The 13788-nt window shown below is 43.3% G+C and overlaps 1 protein-coding gene across 1 annotated transcript in view; it reads right to left on the reverse strand.

Annotated features, from left to right (window-relative positions):
* The window catches only part of FHAD1 (forkhead-associated (FHA) phosphopeptide binding domain 1), a 248176-nt gene that overhangs the window by 15747 nt on the left and 218641 nt on the right, over positions 1-13788 (reverse strand). Inside the window, 4 exon segments of the mRNA XM_006883707.1 lie at positions 8594-8759; positions 9603-9823; positions 10235-10330; positions 13135-13142. Of these exon segments, the coding sequence (XP_006883769.1) occupies positions 8594-8759; positions 9603-9823; positions 10235-10330; positions 13135-13142 (491 nt within the window).

Here is a 13788-nt window from a genome sequence, read left to right on the forward strand (position 1 = left end):
GTGGGTTCCCCCCCTTTTTTTTTTTGAGAAGTTTTTGGATGTGCATAGGGATTTTATTCTTAGAAGGGTCCCATTCATCTATTTTATCCTCTCCTGGTTGTAGGTTTGTCAGGATACTTGGAACTGTTTATGTTGTAGATCAAAGGCTTCTAGGGTTCTTCAAAGCTTTTCTCTAATGAAGTTTATAGTCCTTAGTTTTAATCCTAGGTCCTTGGTCCACTTTGAGTAGTTTTTTGTGTATGGAGTGAGGTGTGGATCTTGCTTGAGTTTTCTACAGTTTTCTAATTTTGCCAACACCATTTGTTAAAAAGGCTGTCGTTTTCCCACTTAACTGATTTCATCACCTTGTCAAAAGTCAGTTGATGATAGGTAGATGGGCTGATTTCTGGGTTCTCAATTCTATTCCATTTATCTATGTGTCTGTCATTGTACCAATACCACGCTGTCTTGACCACCACGACAGTGTAGTAGATTTGCAATCAGGGAGTGAGATGCCTGCTACCTTGTTTCTCTTGTTAAGGAGTGTTTTGCTTATTCAGGGACTCTTTTCATTCCAAATGAAATTAGATATTGCCTTTTCCATCTCATTGAAGAATGGAATTGGTATTTGTATTGGGATTGCATTAAATGTGTAAATTGCCTTTGGTAGTATTGTCATATTCACAATACTGAATCTCCCTATCCATGAACAAGGTCTGTTCTTCCATTTCTCCAGGTCTCTTTTTGTTTCTTGTAGTAATGTCTTGTAATTTTATTTGAATAGATCCTTTGTGCCTCTGGTTAGATTTACTCCCAAGTATTTAGTCTTGTAATTAGCTATTGTGAAGGGTATTGTTTTTCTTAGCGCCAGAACTGTATTCTGTCACTGTAGAGAAATCCAACTGATTTTTGTATGTTGATCTTATATCCTGTCACTTTGCTGAATTGATCAACTATGTCCAGTAGTTTTCTTGCAGAGTCCTTAGAGTTTTCTAAGCATACTATCATATAATCTTCATAGAGAGATAACTTTACCTCCTCTTTACCAATTTGGATACCTCTTATTTCCTTCTCTTGTCTTACTGCTATCACTAAGACTTCCAGTACAATATTGAACAGGAGAGGTGATAGTGGGCATCCTTGTCTACTCCCTGTTCTCAAAGCGAATGCCTTTACTCTCTCTCCTTTGAGAACAATGTTGTCTCTCCGGTTTGCATATATAGTTTTTACTATGTTGAAGAAATTCTCCTCTAATCCTATTTAGCTGAGTGTTTTAAGCAAAACAGTATGCTGAATTTTGTCAAAGACCTTTTCTGCATTGATAGGATCATGTGGTTCTTGTTCTTTGCTTTGTTAATGTGATGAATTGCATTGATTATTTTTCTTATGTTGAACCATCCTTGCATACCTGTTATGAATCCCACTTGGTCATAGTGAATTATTTTTTTAATATATCATTGGATTCTATTGGCCAGGATTTCATTCAAGATTTTTGCATCTACGTTCATGAGAGATATTGGCCTATAGTTTTCTATTTTGGTGGTATCTTTACTGGGCTTTAGTATCAAGGATATGTTTGCTTCATAGAATGAGTCTGGGAGAATTCCATTTTTTTCTGTCTTCTGAAATAGTTTATGTAGAATTGGTGACAGTTCTCTGAATGTTGGATAAAATTCGCTTGTAAAATCATTTGGTCCAGGGCTTTTTTTGGCTGGAAGTTGTTTTATTACCTTTTCAATTTCTTTTTTTGTAATGAGTCTGTTCAGGTATTCAATTTAGGTTTGTGTCAGTTTAGTTAAGTTGTGAATTTCTAAGAGTTTGGTTTTCATATTTGTTTGAGTATAGTTTTCCCTAATATTCCAATGGTAGCCTTTTTATTTTAGTTGGTTCTGTTGTGATGTTGCCTGTTTTATGTCTTATTTGGATTATTTGTGTCTTTCCCTTCTTTTCTTTTGTTAGTTTTGCTTGTGGTTTGTCAATTTTATTGACCTTTTCAAAGAACCAACTCTTAGTTTTGTGTATGGTTTCAACTGTTTTTTGGTTTTCTATTTCATTTATTTCTTCTGTAGTTTTTATAATTTCCGTTTTTTTAGAGGATATCGGGTTTTCTTGCTGTTCTTTTTCAATTTGTTGCAGATGTTGGGTTAGAGAGTCAATAGTCCTTTTCCTCCCTGTCTTTTAATGTGTTTGCTTATTGCTATAAATTGACCTCTGATTACTGCTTCAGCTGTTTGCCATAGGTTTTGGTAAGTGGTGTTTTCATTGCCATTTGTTTCAAGAAACTTTTTAATTTCATTTTTAATTTCTTTTAGTACCTATTGGCATTCAAGCAAGGTGTTTTTCAGCTTCCAAATGTATGGTTTTTTCTCCTTTATCATCCTATTATTAATTTCTAATTTTGTAGCATTGTGGTCTGAGAAGACGCTTTGTATTATTTCTATATTTTTAAATTTATTGATATTTCTCTTGTGGCCCAAAATGTCATCTATTTTGGAGAACATTCCATACACTTTGGAGAAGAAGGTATACTCTGCTTTTTTTGTGTGTGTGTTCATTAGCCTATAAATATGAGATCATGTTGGTTTATTGTATGGTTTATTTCTTCAGCATCTCTGTTGGGTTTCTTTCTGGTAATTCTTTCTTTTCTTGAGAGTGGTGTATTGAAGTCTTGAACTACTATAGCAGTGTTGTCTATTTCCCTTCCCCATTTTGTTAATATTTGTTTTATATATTTGCAGGTCTTTAATTTGGTGCATAGATATTTATTATTGTTATGTCCTCTTGTTCTATTGACCCTTTAAACATTATATAGTGACCTTCTTTGTCCTTTGTGATGGTTTTTGCACAGATATTTATTTTATCAGAGATTAATATCGCTACCCCTGCTTTTTTCTGGTTGCAATTTGCTTGGTATATTTTTTCCCCCATCCTTTTATTTTTAGTCTTCCTTTATCTTCATTTTTCAGGGGTGTCTCTTGTAGAAGCATTTTGATGGATTTTGGTTTTTTATCCAATCTGCTTCTCTTTTTCTCTTCAGTGGTGCATTTAAACCATTCACATTCAGTGTGATTACTGAGAGGCAAGGTTTTATTGCTATCATTTTGTTGAGTTCTTTTTGTTGCTGTTGCTAGTTACTTTGGTCCATTCTGCTTTCGGTGGCACCTCTGTAAGAAGGATGTCTCTCAGTGTTTCCTGCAATGCTGGTCTTGTTTTTATAGGTTCTGTTTTTCTGGGAATATCTTTATTTCCTTCATATTTGATGGACAATTTTGCTGGGCACAGTATTCTTGGTTCACAGTTGTGTTCTTTGAGTGTTCGGCATATGTCATTCCACTGTCTTCTTGCTCACATGGTTTTTGCTCAGAAATCAGCACTTAATCTTATCTGCTCCCCCTTATAGGTTTAACACACACTATTTTTTGTATTTTTAAAATTTTTTATTTTATTTTGTTATTTTTGTGTGAGTGTACTGTCAAATCAGATCTGACTGGTACTGGAGGAGACTGCCCCTTCTTCCCCGGCAGAGCATCTGGTGGATTTGAACCGTGCGCCTCTGGGATTGTAGTTGCAGCTCCTTGCCACTAGGCCACCAGAGCTCCCTAAACACACACTTTTAACAATGCACATTTGTATGTATGCACACACGTTCATGCATGCAAAAGCACACACACAGCCCTATGCCAGAAAAACTAGCCATTACAAAGAGGACAGTTGAAGTGAACCCAGTGCAGAGCACAGGAACTAGGGTCAGAGAGATCTGGGGTCAAGGGCTGGCTCTATTATTTACCAGAAACTGTGTGCAGGTTTAAGTCCACCAGAAGAAATGTCTGGTGATATCCTTCTTAGTAATCAGCTGTTGGAAATCCTATAGAGCACATTTCTACTGTGACACACTTGGAGTTACCATGAGTTGCAATCAACTACCTCAGTGGCAACCAGTACCACCAGTACTTGTGTGGACTTGGTCAGTTCACTTAGTTCTCTGAGGCTCAGTTTCCTCATCTGTAAAATGGGAATCATTGCACCAACCAGGCAGGTATGTTATTGTTGTTGTGTTGTTGCTGATTGCTGTCAAGTTGAGCACAACTCATAGTGACCCTATGAACAAAAGACATGAAGCCTTTCTATAATTATCATCATTTCTCAAAGTTCATAGAGTTTCCAGAGGCATTTGTTTAGGAAGTGGATGCCACTCCCGCTTCCAAACTATGTTGTTGTTGTTATCAGTAAACCTGACTATGGTTGCAAAACATAGATGGAGGTTAGTGCCTCCTTATAGATGGTTATGAAATATGGTAGTTAATTTGTCTGATTCCAGTTATGAGATTTACTCTATCTTAGACAGGAGTTAAAGAAAAGGAATAATCTGGATTCTACTCAGAAATCACTGTCCAGTGCCTGGGACCCAAGTCCACACTTACCAACAATGGGAATGGGTGGATACAGGGTCAATTGCAAAGTAGACAGGTCACCCCTCTGTGACCATGCTGCAGACACAAGGATACTCAGAGCTTCTGAAGCTGTCTGAGTGCTGGGCCCACATAACTAAGTGTGAGAGAACCTTTCAGAAGGGGATCCTGTGGGTTCTACAGAGCTCTCTTGAGACCCTACAAGGGCAGGCAACAGGGAGAGGAGTAGCATTCTCCTGTGAGACAACTTCCACGTGTCAGCAAATAGCACACCACCTCCCATCATCCAAAAAAACATGCCCCCTGAGCTATAGACAGTTAAAGTGTGCACACTGGTGGACACCTGCATTGTACCTATTCCTCAATATGGTCCTACCAGCTCTCATTTGCTGATAAGGAAAGCAAGGCTCAGAGAGGTGAAGAGACTTGGCCAAGGTGATACAGTGATTTGAGTCCAGGATTCTGTGCCAGGTAACAGATGAGATACCATGGCAGGCCTGGAGGTGGCTTTTTTTTTTTTGTTAGGTCACCAGCTGGTGTCATAATCATGGTTTCTCAGATTGATGCATGCTTGGAAGGGTGAAGGGACAGGCAGGAGAGGAAGACTTCAGATGAGATGGACTGATGCAACAAGAGTTATCTGGGGCAACAGGAGTAGGTGTGTCAGAATTAGTGAGACTGGCTCAGACAGGGAAGGGTTCAGAGCTGCTGTATATAGGGTTCCTATAGGTCATAGGCAACTCAATGGCACATAGCAACAACAACATACTATATTGGTTGTTTTTAATTTAAGCTCTTGTTTAGAGGCAACAAGACCTCAGGGAGGACCTTTGTATTTATATTTATATTTGCATTTTGTGGGAACATTCTTCTAAGTGGTACAGTCTCTTCCATCAATATGCTGTACTGAGGTAACCTAGGGTTGCTGTGATGCTGGACTTTGTGACACTGGAGTGTCAAATGCCATGATGATTACCCATGGTGGATAGTGTTTGGTGGAGCTCCTAGTATAAGACAGGTCTGGAAGCAGGAGTGGCTTCCACTTCCTAAACAACACGCCTCCGGAAACTCTATGAACTTTGATAAACAACATTAGTTATAGAAAGGCTTCAGGCCATTTGTTCATAGCGTTGCCATGAGTCGTGCTCGACTTGACAGCAACCAACAACAACAAAAACAGGCTGACACTACTTACTGCCCCCTATTCCAGGAAGTACAGCTCTCTGCCTGTTTCTCCTCCTCACACCAACACTGCCTCCTGTGCTTCCTTCAGCCTGAATGCTCACCTGACTCTCTCTTTGGAGGAAAATCTCCAACCCTCATCTGAAAGTCCATGCAGGTGACGTTGCTTTGGGAGGTCCTCCCCAGATGCTCTAGGCTGGAGTGAGTGCCCTTCTGTGGCTTATACACCTGTTCCAAGCATCCTAACAGGGCAATCACCTCATTAAATGAGCCTGATATCAGTTCTCTACTAAAGAACACCTTCTTCACAGGCATCCACTCCCCTCACCTATCCTCCCACTTGTCTGCTCATGATTCACCTTTCTATTAATTTATTCACCATCCCATTCACTTGTCCAACCACTGATCCATTTGTCCATCCATCCATCCATCCATCCATCCATCCATCCATCCATCCATCCAAATACAACCATATTCAACAAACATTTGTCAGCATCTATCATGTACCAGTCACTCAGAATTGTGAATCTAAATCCCTGTTCTCAAGAAATTTATCTGTGTAAACCTGGTACATGGCAGAGTAATAGGTATACAAATAGTATGTGATGTGGGGAATTACTTAACATGGCTCTTAGCTCAATGAGCTAGATAAATGCAGTGGCTGCCACAGTGGGTTTAATTAAGTCCAGCAGAGATTGGGAGGATGGTGCAGGAGGGCACAGGTTTTGTTCTATTGTATATGGGGTTGTGATGAGTCAGAGTTGACTCAATGGCACTTAACGAGCCATAATAGTGTTTGTAACTCCCACCAAATGACCAGGTGGGACCTGCAAATGGGGTGTCTAGAGTGAGCTAAACAGATTGGATAGCTTGATAATAATATATACAAGGTGCAAGGCACCCTTGTGGGGGAGTTGTTATTGTTCGGTGGCATCAAGTCAGGTACAACTTGGAGAAATCACTCTGAACGCTGTCCTATCTTGGGCCATCCTCACAATTGCTGACACACTTGAGCCCATTGCTGTAGTCACTGTGCCAACCAACTTGGTTGAAGGTCTTTCTTTTGCTGTCCTTCCACCTTCCCAAGCATGATGTCCCCCTCCAAGGAATAGCTTCTCCTAGCAACATGCCCAAAGTAGGTGAGGTGAAGTTTTATCATCTTTGTTTCCAAGGAGCACTCCGGATGCACCTTCTCCAAGACACATTTATTTGTTTTTTTGTTTGTGTGTTTTTTTTTGGCAGTTCATGGATAGTAATCCAGGGACATTCAGTACTCTTCTCTGACACCACAGTCCAAAGGCATCAATTCTTCTTCTGTCATCCTTATTCTCGATCCCAAACCATTTGTATCACATGCCTTGGGGTAGGGGAGGTTAGAACCATGCAAATAAAGTATACAGAAGAAGCTGTGCTGTATTCCCAAAGGCATGCAGTTCGAACCCACCTGCTGCTCTGTGGGAGAAGGATGGGCAGTCTCCTCCCATGTGATTAACTGCTTCTGAAATTGTGATGGAGGGTCAGCTATGGTTCAGTTCCAACTTGACAGTACATGACAACAAAACTTAAAAGGAAGCAAATACTAGACCACAGAGAAGACTGAATCACCACCAAGAAGAAGACGTAGGAGTAAAGTGTGTCCTTTAGGCTCAAGGTTTCTCCTCTGGGCACCTCCTAGACCCAGGAAACAAAGAACTGGAATACAAGAGACAAGGACAGACAGCAAGAAACAGTAGCCAAGAAATGGCAGCAGCAGAGCCCTTAGAAGTAGGAGGCGAGCAGGCGATGGTGCAGTGGCCTGCCTGGCCCAGGGAGTGAGAAAGCTGAGCATCTCTGGGCAGCAGGCTTGCTGGCTGAGCAGGGTGCTTTGGTACCCTCATCCATGGAGACCAGTGGCCAGGCTGGGGGCCAGAGGAGGCCTGCCTGGAAGCATGGCTAAGAAGAAGCCTTCCTGATTGAGGACCTGCCTCTTGCATCATTTCTGATTCTGAACTGCAGCCTGTTGTTGTTGTTGTTGTTATGTGCCGTCGAGTCGCCTGTGACTCATAGCGACCCTATGTACAACAGCCCTAAACTCCGCTCTGTCCTGTGCCAATCGCACTGTCTCTGACACTCCCATTCCAATTATCTCAGTCACTGAATCAATCCACCTCATAGAGGGCCTTCCTCTCCTGCGCTGTCCCTCCACCCTCCCAAGCATGATGTCCCTCTCCAAGGACAGCCTGTTACTTCCCTATAAACCCCATAATCTGGAGAACTATTTGTGAGGCTATGTGGCTGTGTTAATGATCAAACTCATAGAGAAGCTGAGAGTGCCGTGGGAGAGACAGGTCAGAACTAGTACACAGGCTGGAGCGATGAGGCATGTCTGACCTCCACTTAACAGGAATCAGCCTCGCGCTGTTGTTGCTGATGGTGTTGTTAGAGTCAGAACTGACCCCTAGCTGACCCTCCAGTGGGTATTCAGAGGCAGTAAATGGCAAGGGAAGATACTGCTCAGCTTTCTCCTGCGGAGCAGTTGGTAGATTTGAACCATGTGCCTTTGGGTTGACAGTTCAACTCTTTACCATGAAGCCACACTGATAATGATCCTTCCCCCCCCCCCTTACAGGTCAGACACCTCCTATTCCAGGATGGTTTTGCAAATAGCCACCATTACAATAATAATCATAATCACAACACTACTAACAGATGAAGACTTGTAAGCGTCAGAGAAGGTAAGAAACCTGCCTAAGGTCACAAAGAAAGTGTGACTCATTGTCAAGTCAAAACTGACTCACAGCAGACCCTCCAGTGGGTTTTTGGAGGCTGTAAATCACCTGGGATGAGATGAGATTGCCCATCTTTTCTCCTTTGGAGACACTGGTGGATCCAAACCAGAGAGGCGTAGCCTTTAAGTCAGCAGCTCACCTTCCTGTGGACTGTTCTGGGGCAGAAGCAGGGTGTAAACCTAGGCCTGTCTAACTCTATGCCCTCCTTGGCCACACTTGACTGCTGCTGAGGGGACCCCAGAGGCAGCTGCTCACCTTCTGCCGCCTCATAGCCCTGTTGAGCCTCTTCTGCTGGGACAACTGCTGCTCCATACGCTCCAGGGCCTCCTTCAGCAGGGCCTTTTCTTCTGCCCCCTTGTAGATTTCATCCTCCAGCTTGGCCACCTGTGACTGGTACATCTGCATGGACACTTTGCTCTGCCTGGACATATGGGAAAGACACAGTCTTTTATCCCCATCTTTGTCATTCACCAACATCCCAAACTCAGGAGACCCGCAAAAGACTTACACACACACACACACCCCTAACTTAAAGATTTCACTAGGAGCAGGGCAGAATGGACAGCTTACTAGTGGGTAAGTATAATGTGAAGATAGTTAGGGATCTGAAACCTTTCTCTTATATCTTCCCAGAGAGGGAAGTGTGGACCATGTTGAATACATGACAAGCTCAAACCCATGAACGCCAAGGCGGTGGTCTAATGGTAAGGAGCTGCCCTGCAACCCCAAGGCATCCAGTTCAAATTCACCAGCTGTTCTCTAGGAGAAATGTGGACAATTTCCTCTTGTGTCATTAAACTGCCTCTGAAAACCCACTGGAGGGCTGGTTCTGCTTTGACAGCACACAACAATAGCAACCACCACCTTCCACTGGGTTTCTAAGGCTGCAAATTGCATGGGAGGAGACTGCCCAGCAGAGCTGCTGGTGGACTTGACCTGCCAAAGAGGCGCCATCCTTCGGTTAGTGGTCTGACCATCCTTCCCGTGCACTGACCACACAGCTACAAGTTCTATAACCAAATGAGGGAACTATCGAAAGGACAGATGGTAAAACAGAAGCGGGGATGTGTACAGGGCTGAATTTGCTGGAAAGCAGAGTGGTGATCAATGATGGCCAGTTTCTCATGCGCATCTACTTGGTCCTCACCATGCTCCTGCTCCAGTGTTTTAGTTACGCCACCCTAGTCCTTCTTGTTGTGTCACAGCCCGGAGGGTCAGCCATGGGAAGGGAGACTGGGCTTTTCTCAGGGCAAGGCAGGTGTACCTGAGCTGTTCGATGTCTTTCTCATAGCCTCGAAGAAGCTCCTCTTTTCTCTCCAGCCGGCTCTTGAGTTGGGTAATCTTATCAAACACCTGATTAAGGTCTCTTTGCCGCAGCTGGTTGACTCTCTCCATCTCTTTCGGGGACAGGTATTTCATGGACACGTGGCCTGACATATTCTTGATGTTCATCAGCGTCCCGAGCGTTTTAGTCATGTCCATGTACTATGAGGCAAGCGTGTAAATACGAGGTAGAAGTACGGTCCAGGACGGCTGGGGGCCGCGCAAAGGAGGTAAATGTCTAATTCTAGTTCTGCACGTGCAGAGAGCAAACAGACGCTTGGGGAGTGAGTGCAACTGGGGCTTTAATGACTCTAATTTTCCCCAAAGCCACTTATACTGTGCCTTTTTTGAGAACCCAGTAAAAGAATGACAACAGATATAAACATTTATTCTGACTACCCAAGTTTTCAAGGAATTTGGTTATGCAATTCCTGGCCCATGCTGGGAGAGTCTTGCAGAGCTATTATAAGAACTGAATAGGTTTGTAAGGTTTAGTTAAACTACCCCGTGGTTAAACTCGACTGCAGGGGACCTGGCTCTGGGCAGAAGGGCCTGGACGCCGTATTTACATACCATCTTTTCACTGATATCCAGAGCTTCAACGACATCCATTTTCCCTGGCTTCTCAATGGTCAGCATGGGCCCTGAGTTAGGAATGATGTTTTGAGGCTGAAATAAAAAGGAAGCACTTTTTGGTATGTATCATGAGTTCCTATGAACCTGGAGAGAGGAAGAAAGGGACTCTCATTCTTAGGGTCACTATGAGTCGCCTGCGACTTGATGGCACTTAACAACAATAACATCAACAGAGAGAGAGAGATCAGCTGGCCCAGTGGACAGAAAGCAATGCTACCAAGCCAAAGGTGGGTGACTTAATTCACGGCCCCCAGGCCTGTCTTTCCTTGTTTTTGTTCAGACATTCCTCTAGGTCGTGTAGCCCTGGTGTACAAGTTGCCGTACAGCGGTCACTTGTGGTTACTGTGAGGCTGAACACTGTGACACTGATGTGTCAAAGGCGTTAATGGCTGGTTACCCAATGCTGACAGAGGGGGGGTGGAGCTCCCCGATTAAAACAAGCTTGGAAGGAGGAGTGGCATCCACTTCCGTAATAGCTTGCCTCTGGAAACCCTATGAGCCTGGAGAGAGGATGAAAGGCACCCAAGCGTCGAGGACTCTCCTTCATAGGGTCACTATAAGACACCTGCGACTCGACAGCACTTAACAACAACAACATGAGTTCCTACATAATCAGTCATTTAAACACTGTGTCCTGTGGAGTAATAACTCTTGAGAACTGATTTTCATTCTGGTTCTCTGATGATCTAGTCTGAATCTGATTCCTTTGCCGATTGCATTCTTAGGTCTGTGTTCTTACCCTTCAGAGTAAAGCTCTCTGTTTGAAATGATGAGTCGCATGCCTCATCTTTTGATCACTGCTTCTCCTCTATAGACCAGCGGTTCTCAGTCAGGGCAGATTTTGTCTCTTACCCAAAAGCCATTCGGGACTATAGTTTAAATGGAGATAATTTTGGTCGTCACAAGTCGATGTGGAGACGTACTGCTGACATCTGGCGGGTAGAGGCCAGGGATGTTGCTGCACATCCCATGTTGCACAGTATCTTCAAAGTTAGGAATTGTTGGGTGTCACTGAGTCAATTCTAACTCACAGCGACCCTGTGGGGCGGAGTGGGACTGCCCCACAGGATGTTCTTGGCTGTAATCTTGAAGGATACAAATTGTCAGGTCTTTCTCCTGCAAAGTCACTGATCAGGACTGAACTGCCAACCTTTTGGTTAACAGCTGAGTGCTTACCTGTTGTGCCACCAGGACTTCTAGACCAAACCCAACCCATGGCTCTTGAGTTGGATTGGACTCCCAGAAACCATATAAAACAGAGTAGAATTGTCCCACAGCGCCTCCAAGGCTGCAATGCTTACAAAAGCAGACTGCCATATCTTTCTTTTGCAAAGTAGCTGGTAGGTTTGAACCAGCAACTTTTCAGTGAACAGCCAAGTGGTTAACCATTGCTCCACCGGACCTTCTCAGTAGCTAAAAATTATCTAACCTCAAAATATCAATAGTACGTCAGTTGGGAAGATGTGCTTTTGAAGACAAACACAAGGGCTACGTGGCTGTTTGTTCACCACCCTACTCTGTGCTGGTGGTTGTTGTTACATACCATCAAGTTGAGTACAACTCAGTGACACTATGAACAACAGATCTGAACCCTGTCTATCCTGTGCCAACCTCACAATCTCTGACATACTTGGGCCCATTGCTGCAATCACTGTGTCAATCCATCTGACTGAAGGGCTTAAACTCTTACGCTCAGCATGGTACAAATTGGAAAACAGTAGGCAGGTTTGGGGGATGAATGCATGATGGCTAAATAGGAACTAGGGAGCTTTGGTAGCCTAGTGGCAAGAAGTTGCACTGCAATCCTGAAGGTACAGGGTTCGAGGCCACCAGCTGCTCTGTGGGAGAGGGATGGGCAGTTTCTTCCCAGGCGATTAATTGCCTCTTCAAAACCTACCAGAGGATCAGCTATGGGTCATTTTTTACTTTATGATACACAACAACAATATCTCCCTTTTATTAGAAGAACTTAATTTTTTATATGAAATCCATACACCTTCACAAAATTCAGCCACATATTCTGCTAATGCTGGATGGAATGTAGTGGGTGAGCCTCGCTTCAGACCCCTTCCAGAGACAAGGCAGGGCAGTGTTTTCTGCTGTGCACCCACTAGAACCCTGATCAACCAGCTGGCTGCTGAGAACCTTAACTTCCTACATGGTAAACCCACCAGACTAATCGAGGATTCTGAAGGACCACCACTAACCACAACAAATTCCCATAAAACGAAATTGAGTGTTAAGTGTTTCCAACTTTTAATCCATAGCACTTGCTGGTACTGCACTATATATAGATGAGTGATTTAAAAAAATGCAATTATAAAAATATCAATGTCCTGAAGTGACTGTGACAGTTATGAGTGGGCATATTTAACTAGATATCTTCAATAAGGAGAAGAAAATAGAGCATTGGAAGATGCCAATAAACTAGGCAGATTTGCTGCCAGAAGAATATGGAAGATGTCTCCCACTTCCCCTCACTGTGTTCTCTGAGCTCCTCTCAGGATCGGTCCTCCTTTCTCGAGAGCAGTAGGGTGCCTGAGGGAGGATCACCCAGGAAGAGTCTGGGCTCCAGGATTCAATCACATAGTCCTCACTCTCTACTCTGCAGATCAGCAAGGTGCTAGAGACGGACCACCAGGGGCACAGTCCTAGCTCCAGCACTGGCTATCCGTGTGACTGTGAATGATGTACCTGACCTTCTGAAGGCTTAGTTTTTCTTATCTGCAACATGTGGATAACAACAACAACAACAACAACAACAATCTGATAAAAGGCTGCGGTGAGGTTTAAATAAGATGATATGTATAAAGGGCTTAAGTCAGTGTCTTGTATACAGCAAGCACTCAGTAAAGGCCAGCTATTCTTCCTCTTCTTCTCCTCATTCTTGTCATTCTTATTACTGTCAATCTCGGAAGACTGAGCTCTTAGAAGAGTCTTCTTAGAAGAAGTTTCTTGCCATGTAGTGTCAGTTGTTGGATAAGGAGTTAGCATCAAGGGGAAGGTAAATACTGGGGACAAGGCCTGCCTATGAACTCTCTCACCTCCCAGTATGGATATTTTCCATGCACTCACAACACTGGAAGAATGTCTGATTTTACTAAGAATATCAACAAATTCTCTAAGACTCACATGCTAGACTTTAGCAAATGCCTAGAATATTGTTAGAAGAAGGAACTGTTGGCATAGCTAGGGTAATCAGATATGTCTCTTAAGAGTTAGTGTCTGGTTTAGATCTAAGCTGTAACAGTGAGTGGGTCCTGTGAGACAGCATGGTACTGGTACAATGACAGACACATAGATCAATGGAATCGAATTAAGAATCCAGACATCAACCCATCTATCTATGGTCAACTGATCTTTGACAAGGAGATGAAATCAGTGAAGTGGGGGAATGACAGCCTTTTTAACAAATGGTGTTGGCAAAATTGGAAAAATATCTGCAAAAGACTCAAGCAAGACCCACACCTCACTCCATACACAAAAACCAA

Source organism: Elephantulus edwardii, unplaced genomic scaffold, assembly GCF_000299155.1.
Source record: "Elephantulus edwardii isolate Elephantulus edwardi_28Jun2011 unplaced genomic scaffold, EleEdw1.0 scaffold00028, whole genome shotgun sequence".
Taxonomy (NCBI): Eukaryota; Metazoa; Chordata; class Mammalia; order Macroscelidea; family Macroscelididae; genus Elephantulus; species Elephantulus edwardii.